Source organism: Dermacentor albipictus, chromosome 1 (assembly GCF_038994185.2).
Source record: "Dermacentor albipictus isolate Rhodes 1998 colony chromosome 1, USDA_Dalb.pri_finalv2, whole genome shotgun sequence".
Classification (NCBI taxonomy): Eukaryota; Metazoa; Arthropoda; class Arachnida; order Ixodida; family Ixodidae; genus Dermacentor; species Dermacentor albipictus.
The window spans coordinates 501963142-501984102 of NC_091821.1; the positions used below are offsets into that span (position 1 = coordinate 501963142).

Below are 20961 nucleotides of genomic sequence, written 5' to 3' on the forward strand. Positions count from 1 at the left end.
AAATGCCGCGCGCAGCTCAATTTACCACTTAATAGTGAACTTGGATGTAGGCCGCGTACGCGCAGTATAGTGCACTAGAACGGTATACCCGCCTAGTTCACTACACCTGCTACACAGTGGCCCTTCGAGATGGCTGCCGCCATTCGCATGCCGTCAGTGCTGCTGGACAAAAGTGTTGCCGCGCCAAATGCGTATCTGTGCTTCCTGGCACGAGGGAAGAGGTAGTCCTCATTTCTATGATCGGTGCAGATGTTCGTCGTGCGATGTCAATATAGAGCTTTATTGTCACTGTGCAGACAGTATTTCATTTCGCAACAGAGTGCCAAAATCAAGAATCACCAGCTGGCCTACACCCACACTCTGCTATCAATTATGCAGTACGAAACGACGCTGATAAAACAAAAAAGTTCACTTAGCTGATCATTCTAAATGCCTCAAAACAAAGTGCTTAGTAAGCACCTTTCCTTCTTTGTGCTCCCCTCATTCCTTGGACCAGTACAAAGAATATGCTATGGCTTCATCTCGAATATCACCGAGCAGGATCAGTGCTACCTGTGAGAGACTTGACATTATAGTACTGCCTTGACTAAAAAAAAAACTAAGACAGCAGCCGCGGCCCGCTAGCGTTGCAAGGCGCATCATGGTGCATCATGGTGCATTGGTGCATCATGGTTAGCGCCGAACAACTTCAGAGATAAGTGAGCACAGGGCATTAGGGTTCCGAACATTAGGCAGCTGACTCTTGATTTGGACGTTCATTTCATGAAGGCGAGATTAGACGATGGGAACTCTGCAAATAAGAGAAAAAAAAGCTGATGATCGATGACAGTGTCCACCTCACGGATAGAAAACGACCTACTTACATTCGTTATCGGACATTCGTTATTGTGAACCAAATAAATTATTCAGAATAATAGGAAAACATTGTTGTCGACCAAGATAAATAGTTATTCCGCTTTGCTTTATAGAAGAAGATTGCAGGAAACGTTTTTCGTTTTCTGGTCGCGTGAGCAAAATACGCAATTTTTAAACGCAAGCTTGAATGTCATGGCATCATAAATTGTCGCCTCAGCTACACAAAATCTTAATATTTCCGAACGAACGAACAATATTTGAGAAAAACGAACATACAATTTCATGTGCGCGTTCGCAACAAATCTGCATGTTTCCTTCCCAAACTTATAGGTTCTGTGGCATCTGCCAACACTTTAAAACCATCTACACCGTTAGGAGTAGAATGTCATACAAAATGCTATTGACACCATTATTTTCTGCAGTTTCTTAATAGGGCTCAACACCGCCGCAAATACCCATGTTTCACCCTTGAGGCGTATAAGGGTGTCAGAGGGCATATTTGACAGGCATTGCTTGATAGTGGTGTAGGGGTGTTACATTGTCGCACTTCTGGAAGGCTTATGATGTCTTTATAGAAATATTTTCGCAAATCTCTGGGTTGAGATTATGCTGAGTAACAATTATATCCTGATGGCGAGTTGCTATGCATGCGAAAGTGCAAATTTGGTTGCGTGTAATTTATCTTCTTTGAACAGAGAAGAACTTGAACAATGGTAGTCGGATTACCATTGCAGCCGTTTCTTACAGAGTAGTCGACACTAAGCACGGGAAAGATAAACAGTTCGGCAGTGTGTTACATACCCGTAACACGTGAAGCCGAAAGCCTGCGGCGCACTGGGCAATGCGTCAAGTTATGCGATCGGAGGGCTCAGACTTCTTGCGAGACCTAACAAGAAGCAGCGTGAAGTGCACGTGTGACAAGCGCCTGTCTGCGAGCTTCGGCGCCCTCTCTACGTCGGCCTCTCGCGTCGTCGCGTTGCTGCTTTCGCAGCTGGGCTTCTTCGGCTCGCATTCGACGCTTAGCTGCGCCTTCGCGCGCTCGTGTAGGAAATCACACTTTATTCCAGCATTCTGGATGCAACATTCGAGGTAACACTCGTGCCAACGACGTTTCTCTTCGATTTCACCTTGAATCTTCTCAGCAGGGGAAAGCGAAAATCTCGGTCGAACGCCTTGCTTTCACTCGTCGCACCTTGTTTCTCACTTGGCGAGCATTCTCGGCCGTAGCGTACTTCCGAGGGGCGCATGCAATGCTCTATTGGTGGTCCGGATGCTTGTGTTTAGTTTGTTCTGTGTTGAAACCTATGCTATTCTGTGCGTTGTGTGGGTGACTTCAATGAATGGATGCACTGTTCGCTTAATTTTGCTGAGCGCTTGTAGCGTCTGCCTTAAGGGTGTGTGAGCCATTGCATTTTTTTCCTTGCTTAAGTAAGCACGAGCCATTCCTGATTATGATATTTTTGTACCACTCGATGAGACGCCACGTTTCTTAGGTATGAGACATTGCAACGAGCCGCTTAAAGCTTTCCCCTTAATATGGTAGAGAATGGAAGAGGAATTAGGATAATCCTTATAACGCCGGGAGACAAGGAAGCCGTGGAAATGTAGGGGAAATTAACCATGCTTCTCTAGTGATATGTGTCACTAATAAAGTAAAGGGAAGCGGAAGGGGGCAAAAAGCCAACTTTCCTCCAGTGGTATGTGGGTTGGGCTCCCCTGGCAGCAATTCTTCTTTTCGCCCACTTTCGATTCCCTTTTCTTTATTACTTGCACATTGTCATTACAAACTACATATTAAAGCCCCTATGTTTTCCTTGCTCTGTCTGTTGGCTTTATTTGGTTGCTGCACATAGATATAGAGCGCCTCAGTCCGTCTTCTCGTTTACTGAAATCACTGAAGGATGCAGATCAGCTCGTCCGCAACATCCACGTAAGCGACGACACAGAGAGTGGTGATGAAGAGAAGCCACCCCGATTGCTGTTACAGTTGGCTAAGAAAGAGCAGTACTTTATTTGTGTGCTTCAAGTGGTGTCTATGGGGCTCGCAGCCTGAGTACAGAGCTTTTGTATCGCGTATCGAAGGGACTAGTACTAGTGGACGCAGCATTCAGTTGATAGCTTGGTAGCATTTATTTATTTATTTATTTATTTATTTATTTATTTATTTATTTATTTATTTATTTATTTAGCCGCAGCGACTTTGGACATTGCAGTGGCTCCAGGGGGAGGAGGAAAGGAAGTGCGACTGTTGTACAAATATACGAAAATAACTTATAAAAGCGGTATTGTGAACTGTGTAAAAACGACAGATGAAACACGAGGCTATAGTTGAGGGGGTAGAGATTTATGTCAAAAAATGTTGTATGTACAGACACGAGAACAGGGAAACGGACAACACAAACGCCGGAGTTTTGTGTTGTCTGTTTCGCTCTTGTGTCCCTGTCTTCACTCCCAACTTTTCGCCAACATGTAAACTGTGATTAAGATACTTCGATAGGCTAGATGGTTGCTGACTTGGTGGAACGTGGTTACCACGGCACGTCTTGAGGACGGGACACAGAAATAGTGCACAGAGGAGAGCGCAGAGTGGAAGTTCGGCGACTCTCCTCCGTGCATTCTTTCGGTGTCCCGTCCTCAAAACGCGCCGTTGTAACCATGTAGACTGCACTAGGCTACGGCACAGCTTGAATGTAGCTTCAACAGATACAGATCCTTAAACAAATGTAATACAAGTGCGGACATGAAAGGACACCTAGACAAGAACGATAAATGAGCCTCGCAAGTGCAGAGTGCGAAGCCAGCGCAAATACAAAGGCAGCAAAAATTAAGAGGTAGTCATTTCCAATTTACGCATGTTTCGTAGTCTCCCATAGCAAAAAGAAAACAAGAAAAAGACGTCAAAGTATCAGCGCGACAGTTCTTTGAAAGTTCGATGTGTTGCAGATGAAAGAACAATTACATCTTGTAGAGACGCTTGCTCACCAGCTTCAATGAAATGATAATTTAAATTCTATATATATAATATAAAAGGACAACACAAAGGATAATACAAAAGGAAAACATAAAATATAAACTCTGAGTGGGTCGAGGTGGCATTATACTGACAGTAAAGGTGCTCACATCGAGCGAAAGGACAGTAGACGAACGATTGATTTCAATGACAAAGATAAAAGTATATGCTTAATAAGCCCGTCACCATTTCTTTTTTGTCTCACTCTCCGGCACCTTTGTCAGAGAAGAGAATCTTCAAAAGCGTTGCTGCGCTTGCGGAATATTCAGGGGTTAGTTTCTTCATTTTAACAAGTGTTTACTAATGGCGCAGCACAACATAAAGACTGCGCTGGCGCGTGCGAACCATCGTTCTATTCGATGAAGACAATTGGAAGGAAGCAGCAACGCGTGCGCCCGAGAAGATGCTACACTAAGAGCTAGCATCTGTGCCAGTGACACGACTATGTCATTGATTAGCGCGGAGATGCCTGTTCTCGATTAAGGAAATGGAAAAGCGCAAAAGACGGGACGTAAATTACGACAGCAAACACAGGGATGTGTTTCTCCTCGTACTTTGTGTGCAATGTATTGCGCAGTTGGATTCCCTTCCACGTGCGCGAACCATCCCACTTGAGCACACTACTGCTGTTTCTTTTAGAGTTATATTAGGCCTTTTGATCAATATAAATAATATATATATATATATATATATATATATATATATATATATATATATATATATATGTACACGCGTGTGTGTGTGTGTGTGTGTGTGTGAGTGCCTGCGCGCGCGCGCACGCGCGAGCGAGCCTGTGTGTATCACAGGGTTGTTACTATGTATTCTCGCTGTACGCACTTCCGCAATGGATCTCGGCCACACAGCATAATTATAACGCCCTAGGTTGCAATAAAACCCTTTGTAGTCAGCGTTTGTCCTTTTTTTAGGCATGCGCAATTACTAAACAGTCCTCTCCTTAACAAAGTGCCAACTGCGTCGTAGAATCTAGCACGCTGCATTGCCTTTATGTGCCCACCATTTTTGCCTGTATGCACTTTATTTAGTGTCTGCTTGTATCAACTTTAGCTCGGTTTACGCAGAGTGCGCAGAGTGTAACTAGCCGGTCATTACCTCAGGGGCTAAACTCCTGGTCTTTCTTTCCTTCCTCTTTTCCTGCTTCTCACTCGTCAGAATCCAGCCTCGAGGAGTCATACTGGACACCGCTCAAAGGAGAACAAAAAGAATGAAGTAATACGATGGGCATTGCAATCGTCAACTGATTCCCCAGAGTGGGTGGCGCCTATTCATTGGGGAGCAACAACACCCCAGCTGAGAGGAACGGAATAGTTGAGGAGAAATGGGCAAAGTACAGGTCGCGGACATCTGCCTTCACAGCAGATGATGAGTTTAGACATTTTCGGGAATATATTCCGCGAAAGCATCTCACTATTTTCATCGTGTGTTGCTCAGTTATTAGGAAAAGCTGTTTGTGAGTCCCTTTAAGAAATGAGCTATAACGTGTAACGTGGCTTCGTCAACTTAATAGTTTTTCATATAGTGTAGTTTGGGCGCAACGGAAGAAGGGAGGATTTAGCGACGATCGACCCTGTCACTCATCGCCAGCAGCTGCCAGTTTCTGCGTGCAATGAAGTCGCAGAACATTTGCAGTCCCATCATGTCGCGATGCACAACAAGAAGGCCGCTGTAGGTGCCTCGCTAACACAGCTACCAATAAGTATAAAAGTGCTGTGAAAGATTAGAAATAAATCCACGACATACACTAAACCATCTTTACGTTTATGACGATACAACAGAAGACAATTTGAAACTCAATTGCCACTGTTATCAAAGGGAAGCCCGGTTCATTGGTTGTTATTCAGGAGAAAAAAAGGAGGAGACTGGGTCAAGTCTACACTCGGTACACTTACTCAAAAGACGAAACTTTACCGCTAAATTCGGTATGGTTGGCAACCCTGTTCCTTACCCACCCATTTACGCGCTGCGATATCTTTGCGCATGTCTGTTTTTTTTTTGTGTGTGCATACGTGCGATGTGTAATCTCTGTTTTGTATAAAGCCTTCTGTGTGTACGTCATGTAAGTGCTACTGCCATGTAAGGGACGCTGGGCCTCAGGGACGCTGGGCCACAAACGCTGACAGCGTTTTGTGCATGTGTCCGTCCAGTTCCTTTCGTTCCTGGTAGGTAAATACGATTTATTTATTTATTTATTTATTTATTTATTTATTTATTTATTTATTTATTTATTTATTTATTTATTTATTTATTTATTGTGGCGTTGCACTGCTGAGCACTAGTTCGCAGGCGTGGCGACCTCATTTCAATGGAGGCGAAAACACTCGTCTATAACTCCATTTAGGTACACGTTAAAAATCTCACATTGTCAAAACTCATCCTTCACTACGGTGCACCTTATAAACGTATTACGGTTTTGCCACGTAAAACGCGGAATCGAACTTTCTTTATACTCGCCGCTGTAGTGGATACTCGGCATATACGAGGAAAGCTGGTGTCATATCGGCAGTCTTGTGTTCCCACAAAATTACAGGGATGCAAATTATTCGAGCTGATCAAAGTGAATAAATATACACTCACAACACAAAATACAACTGAAAAATCACAGCGACATGCGCACTACTGCGGTGGCGCTGTTTTCGCATGCGTTCTCAACGTTCCATGGCTTCAAGCACGGTGCCATCCAAGTGCTGACTCTGGCACGAGGACGTAATGTGAGTGCGCTTCTGCCGGGACGTCGCCGCCACTGCCCGAGACACAACGTGTTGCTGCGCTACGCGGTTCATATTTCCCCCACTTTGCACGAGGGTGAAAGCCGGACGGCCGCAGGACAGCCCCTATTCGCAACTCGCAATTTTATTATAACAGAGAACCCATAAAGGAATTAAGAAGTTGCGCAGAAGGAAGAGGGGGGGGGGGGAGGGGCCACGCTTAAGCCTTAGTGGATGTTTAATAACGTCTAATCGACCAATGCCGCCTTAAACTTTCCTCCCTGTAGGGCAACATTTAAACAAGTCATTATAATTGAAGCTTTATTAATTTTTTACATAAAATGCTTCCATCGAACGGTTCTTCAACCAGTTTTCGCCATGCCTATCTGGGTGCCGCCTTCACCTAGAGCGTATGTCATTGAATTATTTCCGAGAATAAAAAAAATATATAACAGCGCAACCTTGGACGAGGACAAAGCCGAAGAACATACAAGGACAAATGCTCACTTTCAACTGGGAGTCTTTATTGCAGATGGAATCATGCAGAAACAAGTAGCCCAAACACCGACTTTCTCTGCAGCATCCTATGTCTCCGGGCCATATTTAAAGGGCTACAAGTGGTTAGACATTACTCTCCTCTAAGCTGCGGTGTTCCCTCGCAGCTCGTATTTAGTGCGGCTATAGTGAGATTCCGCTTCCGTATAAGGCACAACGTCGTGCAGTGATGGGAGTGTTGTCTTATTACGGTCGAACTGAATCTGATATTTTTTGCTCACTCGGGATAGCCACCTGATGTCAAGTTTTCAAGCAGCGCTCGCTTCTTCTAAAACGTGCAGTCGAGGCAGTTTTGTACCTGTACGCACCTGCACGGCGAACGTCGGTGCCATTCAAGCTTCTGCCGCACGAAGAAGACGCCACTGCGCCTGCGTTGCTCAATGATCACCAATCCGCGTCCCACCCGCAGCCGAACAATCTTTTTCTAGCATGCGAAAGGGTCTGTGTCGAACAATCAGACCGTTGCATAAATGATTGAGCTGTGCAACATCAGCTTCGTATCAAGAATCAGGCCGTGCCACATTTATCAGTATGCCGGTGCTCCTGTGAGCCTATGGTACCTAAAAATCGAATTGTGGCTAAATGTGAAGGCATGCTCGCGTGTGAATTAATGCAAAGGGTTTAGGTTCAGTAACTGAGAAGGCTTCCATTACTGACACATTTTTTACCTTGTCCGCATGTAATAAAGTTTTCGCAAAAAACTTGTGATTAGGCTTCATCGAATAATTCAAGATGTCTGCAAATATTTCTTCACTCTAATGCGTGGTGAATTCCCTGCAGTTTCCTTATTTATTTCTATTCAGTTTGCCTCATATGAATATACTCAAGTTCCCTGTAGCACCGGTCCAGTGTCTGTTTGTTTTTCGTCATCGTGCATACTGAGTGTTTGTTCCCACCTGCAAGCATCGATTAAATAGCTGCTACGTTTACTCAGCGACTTTGTAGAAGTTAGCTTCTGGCCGCCCTGGCTGTGACTTAATGGCCGTATCGTGAGTAACACGTGCCCGGAAAGCTAACAAAATAAAAGCAATACGTGTTTCACTTCTCAAACAAGTTCGTTAGGAACCTGGTCAAGAAGGATTTTCAGGTATTTGCTTGAAGAACTGCCACATTATTCCCTCGCCACATGGAAGTTAGATACCTGTTTTCTTTACCTGCATTGTTTGCTGCATCCTGATCTGCAGCTGTCCAAAACGCGGGAGAAAAAAAAAAGAACAACGTACGTTAGTGTGCTACACAATGTCGCTCAAGAATCTCGTCGACAAAGCTTTTCGGTTGGTTTCCTCAAGCGCCACACTCCCCACCCGATGTACAGTCGCGATCAAATTGAAGGTGATCGCGCGAGCATCGACCGGCGGGCCTTCCAAGCAGCATAGCGGCCGGTTTCGGAACTGCGAAGATAAAAATTCGCTGCCTTGTTCCCCTTTTATGCTCTTCCAGGCTGCAACCGTCATCCCCAAGACTAACTCGCAACATTTTTGTTTGTTTCCCTTTCATGGCAATGATGTGTGTGCGTCGATGTCTCATGCGTATCTTGGCTAACAATGACGCCTCTGTGCAAAAGCTGATAAGGTAATTGAAATGAATTCGCAGGTTGGCTCGTGAAGGGCGACGGGAGTGACAGTTTCTCAGGGAACAGCAAAAGAAAGAGAGGGGAGCTATCTGATGCTTCCCTCTCGACTGACGGCGATGACGTAATGTGGCGCTGCTCCTAGTTTCAGTCGCCGCTCGAGCGATCACCTTCAAATTGATCGCGACTGTACCATATCTGGTTTCCTTTCACCGCATGTAACACGGAAAAGAATGCTCACTGTCCGTAGCCCCTTCTGTGCACTCCCACACTGGGCAACTCAAGTAGACGCTCAGTTTATGCAGCCTTTTTTGAGCACTGAGGAGGAGGCAGAGACTACGCGTGCCTGACAGTGGTCTCTGCGCCTCCGTGTACATTTAGGGTCAGTCTGAATGAATGAATTGTTTTAAATGAAGGTTTCACGATGTTCTTTTCTTAATACAGCTGTTCACCGACAGTAATTAGGCGCGAGCGGAAGGACGTCGGAGCTCGTCATGGACCGGCCTGCTGCAGCAACCGCCGACACGGAGACCCCACCCTCTGAACCCCGCGGGTGGTCGCGGGTGCTCGTGTCCGTCTGTTCGCTACTGTTCGGTGTGAGCGCCTGGGTGAGCGTGAATGGCCTCTGGGTGCAGATGCCGCTGCTCGTGCCCGTACTGCCCGAGGGCTGGAACCTTGGCTCCGTGCTCGTCATCGTCATCCAGGTTGCCAACGTGGGACCGCTAGCGTACACGCTCGCACGCAACCATCTCGGGGTAGGCCATCGCGCGCACGCAGTGCTGCCTCCTCGCCGCTTCTGCGTAGTTGTACGGCATGCTGTCGGACAGCATATCAGGATGGTCTTTTCTGAGTGCTCTGCAGCGTTGCCAAGAGGCCGATCCTGTTCGAATGGTCAAAAACAAGTTATCCGGCTTACTTCGGATCGTTATTTCCCATCCCCTGACTCCAGATTACAGCACCGAGAGGCGCTCGCACTTCTACCATAGAGAAAAAAGTTCAGCAAGAGCGGACACTCCCATAGATCCCAGCGGCCGAATTGACTTTAGCGCTTCAAGTCGCTGACAGTAATACCTCAACCACACTTCCGGTTTCGCTTTCGGGCGAGCGCGTTTTGAAACTTAGCTGAAAAGCGTTACGCTGGCTGCTCTGATCGGCGCGGCATCTTTTTTTTTTTGCATCTACTACTGGCGCGGAATAGTCTTATTAAGTGAAAATGATTGCGAGTGATATTTAGAAGCCTCCATCGCATCTGTGCCACGTGAAATTTCATAAAGTACACGCAAGACGCCTTGTGAAATAAGAAAAAGTTTATTTTGCTCTATATAAATGCTGGTTCCGGGCCTTTTGTGCCTTCATCCAGCGTTGTGGCACCAGGTAAGCTACAGTAGTTCCCATACGAAGCTCCGACGTCAGCTGAAAAACGTAAATTAAAAGGATGTGTCATTTTAGCACTAACACCTTAGAGGAATAATGCGCGTAGAGGCGAAACGTGCGAAAGTGGTGAAGGGGCGGCATTAAAAACAAAAGCAATTCGCTTTCACATACATGGCTTTGAAAATACCCGACTCATCTCAAAACAATACCGTACATAACATATCACAAGAACATCCGATTTCCAAGTATTCCCCCATTCCCGGGCCTAACTTCCTACCCTTTAGGAGCATAAATACACGGGCGACTGCGCGTTTTCAAAACAACTTGGCTTCATCTGACGCGACAGTTCGCTACGTATACACATAGGTGACCACAGCGCAGGCTGTCGACAAGACCATGCTAGACGCTCGCAAAATTCCTTATACTCACCAGGCACGTACCCAGGATTTTTTTTCGGGGGGGGCCCACCACCCCCATCATCATCATTATCATAATCATCATCATCAGCCTGTTTTATGTCCACTGCGGGACGAAGGCCTTTCCCTGCGATCACCAATTACCCCTGTCCTGCCGCCAACCGATTCCAACTAGAACCCGCGAATTTTCTAATTTCATCGCACCATCTATAGTTTTCTGTCGTCTTCTGCGCTTCCCTTCTCTTGGTACCCATTCTGTAACCCTAATGGTCCAGCGGTTATCTAACCGACGCATTACATGACCTGCCCAGCTACATTTTTCCCTCTTGATGTCAATTAGAATATCGTCTATACCCGTTCGCTCTCTGATCCAAACCGCTCTCTTTCTCTCTCTTAACGTTATGCCTAGCAATCTTCGTTCGATCGCTCTTTGCGCGGTGCTTAACTTGATCTCAAGTCTCTGCCCCATATGTCAGCACTGGCAAAATGCACTGAGTGCACACCTTACTTTTCAATAATAATGGTAAGCTTCCAGTCAGGAACTGGCAATGTCTGGCGTATGCGATCCAACCTATTTTTATTCTTCTGTGAATTTCCTTCTCATGATCAGGGTTCCCTGTGATTAATTGACCTAGGTAAACGAACTCCTTCACAGTCTCTAGTGACCGACTGGCGATCCTGATGTCTGGTGGTGGTTATAAACTTTATTGAAAGGGGGAAAGGTAAAGAGGGACGTGGCTGAGGGTTAGGGCTCAAGTACGGCCCTGGGCCTGCTTGGCCATTTCCGCCCAGTCCACCAGTTCAAGTTGTCGGTCGTTGTGATGTCTTGTTCAATTGCCCGAATATTTATCATTATCTTCACCTTCTGCATATGAATATTCAACCCCACTCTTACACTCTCTCAGTTAAGGTCTCCAATCATTTGTTGTAACTCGTCTGCATTGTTGTTGAATAGAACAATGTCATCGGCAAACCGAAAGTTGCTGAAATATTCGCCGTCAATCTTTACTCCTAAGCCTTCCCAGTTTAATAGCTTAATTCTTCTAAGCACGCAGTGAACAGCTTTGGAGAAATTGTGTCTCCCTGTCTGACCCCTCTCTCTATAGGTATCTTCCTGCTTTTCTTGTGTAGAATTAAGGTAGCTGTAGAACCTCTGTAGATATTCTTACGCGAAGGACGAGTCAGTAAAACGAGAAACTATTTAAAGATTATATTTACAACAACGGTTGCAGCGCTGACCGGTTAGATTCACAGCACGACCCCACTTCGTTCTTGTTCCTCTTTTCTGGAGTGACGGCGCCAACGCGCCTCGTTCAAACAAATACCACACGCATGTAGCAATATTTTCGAAGCTTTTTACGTGAGCGTTCTGTACTCCTTGATTACGTAGTGCCTCTATGACTGCTGGTATCTCTACTGAATCAAATGCCTTTTCGTATACTATATAAGCCACGTAGAGAGGCTTATTGTACTCTGCGGATTTCGCTATAACCTGAGTGATGACATGGAAGTGATCTATTGTAAAGTATCTCTTCCTGAAGCCAGCCTGTTCCCTTGTTTGACAAAATCTAGTGTTGCCCTTATTCTGTTGGAGATTATTTTGGTAAATATTTTATATAATACTGGGAGCGAGCTAACGGTCCCATTATTTTTCAATTCTTTAACGTCTCCTTTTTTGTGGATTAGTATAATGTCTGCATTCTTCCAGTTTTCTGGGACCCTTGCAGTCAATAGACACTTTGTATAAAAAGCCGCCAGCTTTCCAAGCATTATGTCTCCTCCATCTTTGAATAAATCGACTGTTATTCCACCTTCTCCTCCCGCTCTTCATCGTTTCATTTCTTGCAGGGCCCTTCTCACCTCATCGCTAGTTATAGTAGAGTTTCTGTATCCTGTTCATTACTGTTTCTAAGTGAGGTATCGTGCCTCCTCAGAGTACTGTATACAGGTCAGCTTGGAATTTTTCCGCTGCTTTTACTATATCTTCGAGATTCCTGATGATATTATCTTTTAGTGTATACATCATGGTTTGTCCCAAGCCAGGTTTCTTTTTTACTGATTTCAGGCTGCGTTCATTTTCTTCAGTCTTTCTGATGTTATAGTTTCGAATAGCAGTTATTTTCGCCTTGTTGATCAGTTTTGACAGTTCCGCGAATTGCGTAACGCTGTGCGGCCGCCAGTCCCACACAACCGCGTAGAGCGCAGGAATCTGCGATTCTAGATGTACTGCGCTCACCGCGAAAGGTTAGATAAACACCCACACAAGCACAGCAGGGAAGTGGCTACGTGAGGCGGTTCGACCGATAACTGTAGAAGCGTCATTCAAAGCAAGTAATTGTTCTCCACTTCCGGCAGCGTTTTCTCTACTTCCTTCTTTAATAAAAAGATGTTGATCCATAAATATTCTCATAAACAACGGTTAGATTTTTTTTTATTATTCGATTTTCCTTGCAGTTTGGTTGTTGCCTTGGCTCTCTCCCTTAGTAGATCACTTAATTTTTCAACTCCTTGCGATTTTTGTTTCCAGTTGCCAATTTTGCACGAAATGTGCCATATAGTTAGGGAAAAACAGACGAGGTAAAGGGCGACAGTCATCTTGCTCAGGGGTTTAAGGGTTATTGCAGGGTTTCATGATGGACGCACTTTCACGTTATTTTATTTCCAACCTTATCTAAACCATATCACGTGTATATGGTCGCAGGCATCTGCCAGCCTCGCGGCGAGCCGTAACTCAAGGAAATAATGAAGCAAAGGGAAAAGTTAAACGCAATTGGCGTTTTCTCCGGCCGCAACTCGTTCCACGAGAGTACAGACCATCTCAGTAACAGCCACATCCCTCTCCTTGTCCCAGGATCAGCCTAAACAAAGAAGGTTGAACTAACAATAGCAACAGCTATGCGCGGGCCGGTTGAATAGATGGCGACAACTGAACGCACCTCGGTTTAATTGCACGGGTGCGGTATCTATGAGAAAACTGTCCTTCACATTACAAGAGATGCCGATAATGACCGCCATCTAAAAGGAGTGAAAAAGGCAGCATAATGCTGACCGATTAGTAGCTGCCAAGTCTCAACATTGATCTGGCGGCGCTTTAGGAATTTGTGAGGAGTGGTGGCGTGGGTGGTGTGGGGAGGGGGGGGGGGTATGCCACTTGATTACGGGGGGGGGCCGGGCCCCCCCGGGCCCCCTCTTGGGTACGTGCCTGATACAATCAAGGCAACTGCTTCGGTGCAAAGCCTGTTTTCAGTCGTTCAGAAGACAGAATTTTCGAGTTAGAAGTTCCCAGTGTTTGAGCTCCTCGGTTTTACCTCTTGCGCGATCTGCCGGCGCAACACACTCCCTTGTTATGACTATCGGCAATCGCTCGTCGCATTTTCGACAAGCGCGAGTACCGGAAGAAGGTATATGCTGTTGCGGGGCATAAAAAGCGTCAGAAGCTTGTACCACTAAGATTCAGTACGTGCACGTCAAACTAACTTTGAGACCACGGCCAAGTTGCTTTTCCCCCGAGAAGCAACTCGCTGTGGACACAGTGACCATCACAAGATGACATTACTTAGTGGAGTGGATCATTTCCGCGTCTTAGTTATGGAATAATATTTTAATTGCAAGTAACTCCTCGCAGCGCGCAGTCACGACAGGCGCGGCGAGTGTGCCTCAATATTATCGCAAAATGTACTTAACTGATTAGAATCATGTTGAGGGGACAGAGAAAGCGTCACGAACTTGTCGTGACGCTTTCTGCGTCGGATGCGTCGCAGAATTTCGAGCAATATTGCAGTGGTGCCGTGTCGAAGTGCGCAAGAAACGCAAGTATACGTCGCGAGCCCAACTAAGGAGGCTAAATAAAAAAAAAAAAAAATACTGACAGACGGGTCGCCGAACAGGCCAACGCTCAGATGCGCTGCTGGCCTCGCTCGCTTCGGCGGCGTGTCTGACGCATAACGCATGCATCTGGCGCGTCTTTGGCCTGGCGCTAGGTGACGCAAGAAAAGCAAGTCCCGAAGTAAAACTTAATTTATACGCAGGTATTTTTATATGCGCCCGCAAAGAATGAAAAACGCAATGTCTGTTAACTTCATTTCACATTCTTTTTTTTTCCGATGCTCGCGATACCAAACAGTCGACGTTCATGCTAGCGTGATGTGTTTTCTGTCCCCAGTATTCGCAGAGTGTCCCCTCTTGTTGAATTTCCTCCTCTATGGCACTGCTGTCAGAGCAGCCAAGAAATCTGGTTGCTATCCAGTCACTCGATCCCGCCCTTTTCCTTTGTTGCGCTGGCGAAGGGGAACTCTCGCTCCGTTCACGGTGACGACGATTATCATCGCCGGCAGCGCTGACCACGTTACCGGAAGTTTTCCTCTGCTTTCACTTCATTCCGTCTCACTTCCCCAAAAAGCAGCCGGCTGTTCAGTTGCTGCAAGATATCTATCTCCTACTTGGATTCAGAGCCTCCGAAATTCTTTCGCTCGAATTTGCAGGATCACAGTGACCATCCCATGATGACATTACTTGGTGAAGCGCATCATTTCCCCGTCTTACTTATGGAATAATATTTTAATTGCAAGTGACTTGTCTGATCGCCATCAATTCTATCAGGTCACGGGTAATTGCGGACACTCTTCCTCGCTTGCTCCACGACAAGGAAAGCATCGGCATAATCGCAACAATGTTCCGAATAAAACGGCGCCTGTGTGCCTGTCGGGGCAGGGTCATCCATGGGCACTGGCTGCGAGTCGACGCCGGAAAAATGAAACACCATGGGAGCCGGTGTTAGATGCAGCTAGCGCGGCAGTTAGCCCGCGATTGAAGCTCTTGCTACTAGAGAACGTTATTTTCTTTGCCTCCGAAACTGCGACTACGTTTGCAGCCGAGTGAGCGTGATATGCTTGATATGGTATGTTTACGCACTAACAGACACTGACAAGCCATTGTCGATACAAAAAAGACATTGCATTTTTATACAATGTTTATCGAGTTAACTGACGGGCTTCGTTGATGTTTGCTTGCTTTGCAAATGCAAATGGAAATATCAGAATAATCTAAGAATGATTTCGTTAACGTTCAATAATTCCTTTAGAATTTGTACTTAGTGCTCATCTCAATAACCTCCTCGATAACTTCATCTCAATATATATATACATATATATATATATATATATATATATATATATATATATATATATATATATATATATATATATATATATATATATATATATATATATATATATATATATATATGCGTGTGTTTGTGTGTGTGTGTGTGTGTGTTTGTGCACCGATAATATACTGCATATTTATATTATACTGCCTGTGTGCGTCGTTTCGTCTCGGGAACCCTCTGAACATTTAGATAAAAAATGGGCGTGATACGCTGTAGCAATTGCCAGTATAAATGAACCTTGCGTTGTTATCGAAACTTAAGCATTTTTTTTAGTGCTACACTCTTAGACCAATGTACACCCTTTGTGGTGTGTATCTGCCACACAACGATAACCGTCATCTGCCTTGCTTGCGTTTCCTTTCTTAAACACGCCGCGCCGGCTACTTTCCTGTCGGGAATACTATGTGATGCTGATAATGCGCATGAAGTTATCGAAATCGTTATCGTTACTGGGAAGTACCGGGCTCGCAGCGTTAAAGAAAGGAAATGTGGACACGGCAGATGACGTTTATTGTTGTGTGGCAAGATACGACCCAAAGGGTGTATATTGTTTTAGAGTGTAGTGACATCGTAATATGCACCTGTTTCTGCACGCCGTACGGCGGCAAACTTACCTGTATGCAGGTTCTAGCAGATGATTTCTCGCTTTGCATTTTCTTTCCGATGGCAATTATGTGGACACTTCAGGCGCATTCCTGCCCTCCCCGTCGCCGTGAGGTTTCGTACGAGCAAAAGCTTGTGAGGGTGAGCCGGCGAGCGCGCTACAATCTCGAGTGCGCGAGCGAGGAACGCGGCCCTGATCAAAGCCACCTAGAAATTCTAGGTGGCGTTGCCCTGATGCGTGTCGTCTCCTGTGCCGCACGAGGTAGGGGGTGAGGCGAGGGAGGTGAGGCGTTCTTCCGGCGGCTTCTACGGGCCCTCGATGTCCTTCCTCCTCGTCCGCTGCTCCGCACAGAGTCGCGACAACCGCGGCGTCTCCTATATATGGCGCCGGCCACGCGAATCGCGGACGCCGTAGTAGGGACGCCGTAGGGGCGCGTTGTCGGCGCTCGTGTCTTGAAAGCGTTCTGCGACGTGGCCAAAGTGCGCGCCCGCGCGGGCCTCATCTTCAAAGAGATCCGCGATGTTTGAAAAGAGTGCGCGTAGCGCCGGTAGCTTCGCATGCGCTGTGCTTTCGACCTTTCGTATGGGTTGAAACGACAGATGCACGGATGTCAATTGGCACGCGACTGCCGCCGCGATTCCTCACTCCTGCGTTTTGGCAGACAGTTCCCGCTGTTATCGAGCGATGCATGTTGTCAGGATTGGGGGCTCAATCCCATCGTCCGTGGTCCTTTGCCAAGATTGGAGTACGGCATGAATTCGAAGGTAGCTGGCCCATGCCGTCGTCCAACTTACTTACGCTGAGATCGTTGATGAAGTGAAGAACTGTTTCTCATCGAGAACGAGGAAAAGGGTTTATTTACAGAAATTAAATCAGTCTAACATGACTGCTTGAGAAAAAGAGTATCAGTCCAACATGACTGCATGAGAGAAGTGAATCAGTCTAACATGACCGCTCGAGAGAAGTGTCCTCAGCATTCGCACAACCACAGTTTTTATACACCCGATCCGCCGGTCATACGACGCGGCGACTGTTCGTTTACTCATCACCAACTCGCCGCTGCTCTGCAGAACAGTTTACAGACACAAAGGCGGCACACACATTCCGAAGCCCAAACGACGGCGTTGGCGGGGTGCCGTTCCGGGAATTATCTGTGCCGATCGAGGGTCGCTCGTTGTTTTGCGCCACGCCGAAGCGTGAGACGCACCAAAATACGTCGTCCCCACGGCAGCTTGTCCATGCGTGTCAAATCAGCTCCGCGTTGGGGAACTCCGGAATCATTGTTCACACACGCCGAACGAGTTCCGTCACAATGTCGATGGGGCGGGTGGAAGGCGGCGGATTCCAGCGCAAAGGCCGCTTCTTCGAACGCCTCCCAGCTGCAGCGACGGAGAGGGGGAGGTGCGCGTCGTGTCTCCCTGTCGTAACTGTGTGGCAATCTTGTTTCGCAGCTCGCCATTCTTAACAGCGCCTCCATGGCCCGTAAAGTCTCGACTGTCTAGCGCTGACAACCGCTAGGCAGGAAGAGAACGGCTGCTGGTCAGGGGGGGATTGATGTCTTGGCTCGCAGCGACCACTTGTGCATTGATGTCACCGCCCCAAAACATCCAACAAGGACAGGCAACTGCAAAATGAACCCCACAACACGGCTCTGCGCCGAGATGACGTGCATTGGCTCTCACTTTAGACTCGCTAGGCTTCAAAAAAACAACAACATAAGTGCAGAAACAAAAAAAAAATGCTACATTTCACTATGCCAATTTCTGAAGCAAATTCCTGCTGACAAATTCAGCAATTATTGGAGGGAATTCTGCTGAATGAGAGGGGATTTTCTTCGCCTAAAGAAAAGCTAACACTAGTAACCCTAAAATTTAGGCGGGACCCTCAAACGCAGAATTCAAATTAGCCTGCTCAAACCATCCGCATTGCTATGCAACTTTCCCTTCTTATATCTAACGGAGAAGTTGTACTCTTGGAGAGTGAGGCTCCATCGGAGCAAGCGGCCGTTTTTGTATGACATTTGATTGAGCCACGTCAGAGGACAGTGGTCGGTCTCGAAGATGAACTTCGCTCCGTACAAGTAACACGACAACTTCTGGGCGGCCCAAACCAAACAAGCGCATTCCTTCTCTGAAGCGCTGTAGGCTTCCTCTCTTACGTTTAGTTTACGGCTGGCGTAGAGGATAGGATGCTCCTCGTTATCGTCGCCGACCTGACTAAGTACCACGCCCATACCTCTGTCGCTTGCGTCGCACTGAATTATGAATTCCTTTGTGTAGTCTGGCGCGCGAAGCACAGGGCGAGAAACCAATAGCGTTTTCAAACTTTGGAAAGCGTTCTCCTTGTCCTTATCCCAGTGTACGTTACTCGGTGCTCCCTTTCGGAGGGCGTCTGGTAATGGACTTGCCAATTGCGAGTAATTCGGAATGTACCGTTGATAGTACCCCACAAGTCCCAAAAATGAACGAAGGTCCGTTTTCGGGCGCGGCTGAGAAAATTCTCCAATCGTAGCTATTTTCAGCTCATCCGGCTGTCTCATGTCCTGACCGACAACATGGCCCAGATAAGTAACCTGCGAACAACCAAACCTACACTTTTCTGCTTTCATCGTTAAGTCGACTTTAAACGTACGAAGCCTCGCATTCTTGTCGCAATAGACTTTGGCGTTCTTTTGAGCTATTTCCATGTTCTTTCCGACTAGTTCTTGGGTTGCGCTTAGTCGTTCCAGTAAATTTGGCACGTATTCAACCACGGTTGGACTCTCCCCTCTTTCCTCCCACATCTCTCTTAACATTCTCAGTGGAGACCGGAGTGTCCTCCCATACACTAGTTCTGCTGGTGAGAACCCTGTTGCCTCATGTGGAACCGTTCGCAAAGCAAACAAAGTTGCCGGCAGACAGTTCTCCCAGTCCTCCTTGTGCTCGTAACAGAGCGCACGCAAAACTCGCTTAAGCACCGAATGCCACCTCTCTACACTGTTTGACTGAGGGTGATAGACAGAACTGTGTATTAACTTTACCCCGCACTTTTGCAAGAATGTGGAAGTCAGTGCGCTCGTGAATACTGACCCTTGATCTGCCTGAATTTCGGCTGGAAACCCAACTCGTGCAAACACTGTCAAAAGCGCGTCTACTACTTCGGTGGAGCTGAGCTCTTTCAAAGGGATTGCTTCTGGAAACTTGGTAGCCGGACACAGCATGGTAAACAAGTACCTGTAGCCTGATTTTGTTTTTGGAAGAGGCCCTACCGTGTCTATTACAAGTCGTCTGAAAGGCTCTGTTATGGGGAACCAGCGCTGGCCAGGGGGCGCTACGACATTTTTCATGCGTTACTAAAATATGCTGAAACCGTCCGATAGGGAGGCTACGAAGATGGCACGACATATTTAGCGATAAGAAACGTGCGCCTGTATCAATGTTTGTCTAGCCCGATGCGGCCAGCCAAGTTCTGTCCATGGCCATGCGCGCTGCGTAGAGCGCATGCGCTGCTACGTCCTAGTACGTCGGTTCCCTGCCGTTTGAGGAGCCGTGAAAAGTGTGACTCAAGACAATCGGTGAATTTGCTGACACGAAATCACTGCGTGTGCTACTGGAAACTGTGTCTACCGCTCGCTAGGCTGTGTGTTACGGCGCTGCTGTCGGCACGCGAAGCTTCAGCGCTGGTTGCCCATTAAGGGCACTACCTTCAGTGGAGCTTTCCAAGTCTCTCCTGGTTTACCAGAACGCTGGCAGGCGTCGCATGATCTTACAAAGTTTTCTACATCTTTGAAACAGCCAGGCCAGTAGTATTCCATAAGCAATCTTTCCTTTGATTTGTTTATGCCTAGGTGGCCGGACCACCCATTTCCATGACAAAGACTCAAAAGGTCCTCCCTATACTTAGTAGGTATGACTAAATGATCTAAAATCCTACCCTTTCGATCTCTGTAATGCCGATACAACAATCCTCCTCTCTCATGTATCGTTACGTTGCGCCTAGCAATGCCTTCTTTAGCTGTGTCATGTAATTTTGCTAAGCTCTCATCATTCTTTTGCTCAGCTGCCAGTGACTCTCTATCCACGCGTAAGAGTTGATCAAAGTTCTTTGAGGCCGGTGATAATAACGACCCTGTCTCGCTTGTGAGCACGTCTGCTTTCTCTTCCTGCAGGCTAGAACTCTGACACTCTAGTGCTACGCTGTCATTGAGCTGGTCAGCTGGCAGGCTCTCCTCAACTGTTCTTTTGTCCCTCGGGCCTAGCTCGGATTCGGGTATTGAAGTTATTCCCTTTTCTGCTTCCGCTGGAGGAGCTTGAGCATTTTCAGCCGAAAGCGCCGCGATCTTACGAGCTTGGCCTCGGGTCAATGCCTGTACTATGCCCTCTCCCAGTTTGAGCCCTCTGTCACGCAGTAACTGATTCGAACGATTCGAAAAGATGTAGGGATACTGCAGTGACAAAAATTTGGAAACTGCAGCCTCAGTCTCTAGCTCCCCGAATGGTCCACTGATTTTGACTTTGGCCATGGGCAGACACACGCTGTGTTCTTCTACAACCTGTTTTATCCATGCTACTTCTCCGGTGAAGTCATCTACCATCACGTAAGACGGATGGACAATGTCCAGCGTGGCGGCACTGTCTCTTAGCACTCGGCATGGTTTTCCATTAACTTGCAGGTCGTGGAGATATGGACTTAAAAGTTCCATATTCTC

General features: G+C 46.8%; 1 protein-coding gene across 4 annotated transcripts in view; it reads left to right on the top strand.

The window, feature by feature from the left end:
• LOC135909347 (riboflavin transporter 2-like) overlaps positions 1-20961 on the top strand; it is an 86070-nt gene that overhangs the window by 24716 nt on the left and 40393 nt on the right. For 2 of the 4 annotated variants that reach the window (XM_065441294.2, XM_065441297.2), the window contains exon 2: positions 9158-9468. In XM_065441294.2, coding sequence (XP_065297366.1) covers positions 9208-9468 — 261 coding nt within the window. In that variant the 5' untranslated portion in view covers positions 9158-9207. Of the gene's footprint in view, positions 1-6499; positions 6592-8910; positions 9096-9157; positions 9469-20961 lie in introns of those variants that run through there. The other 2 variants (XM_065441299.2, XM_065441298.2) reach the window with 2 other exon arrangements.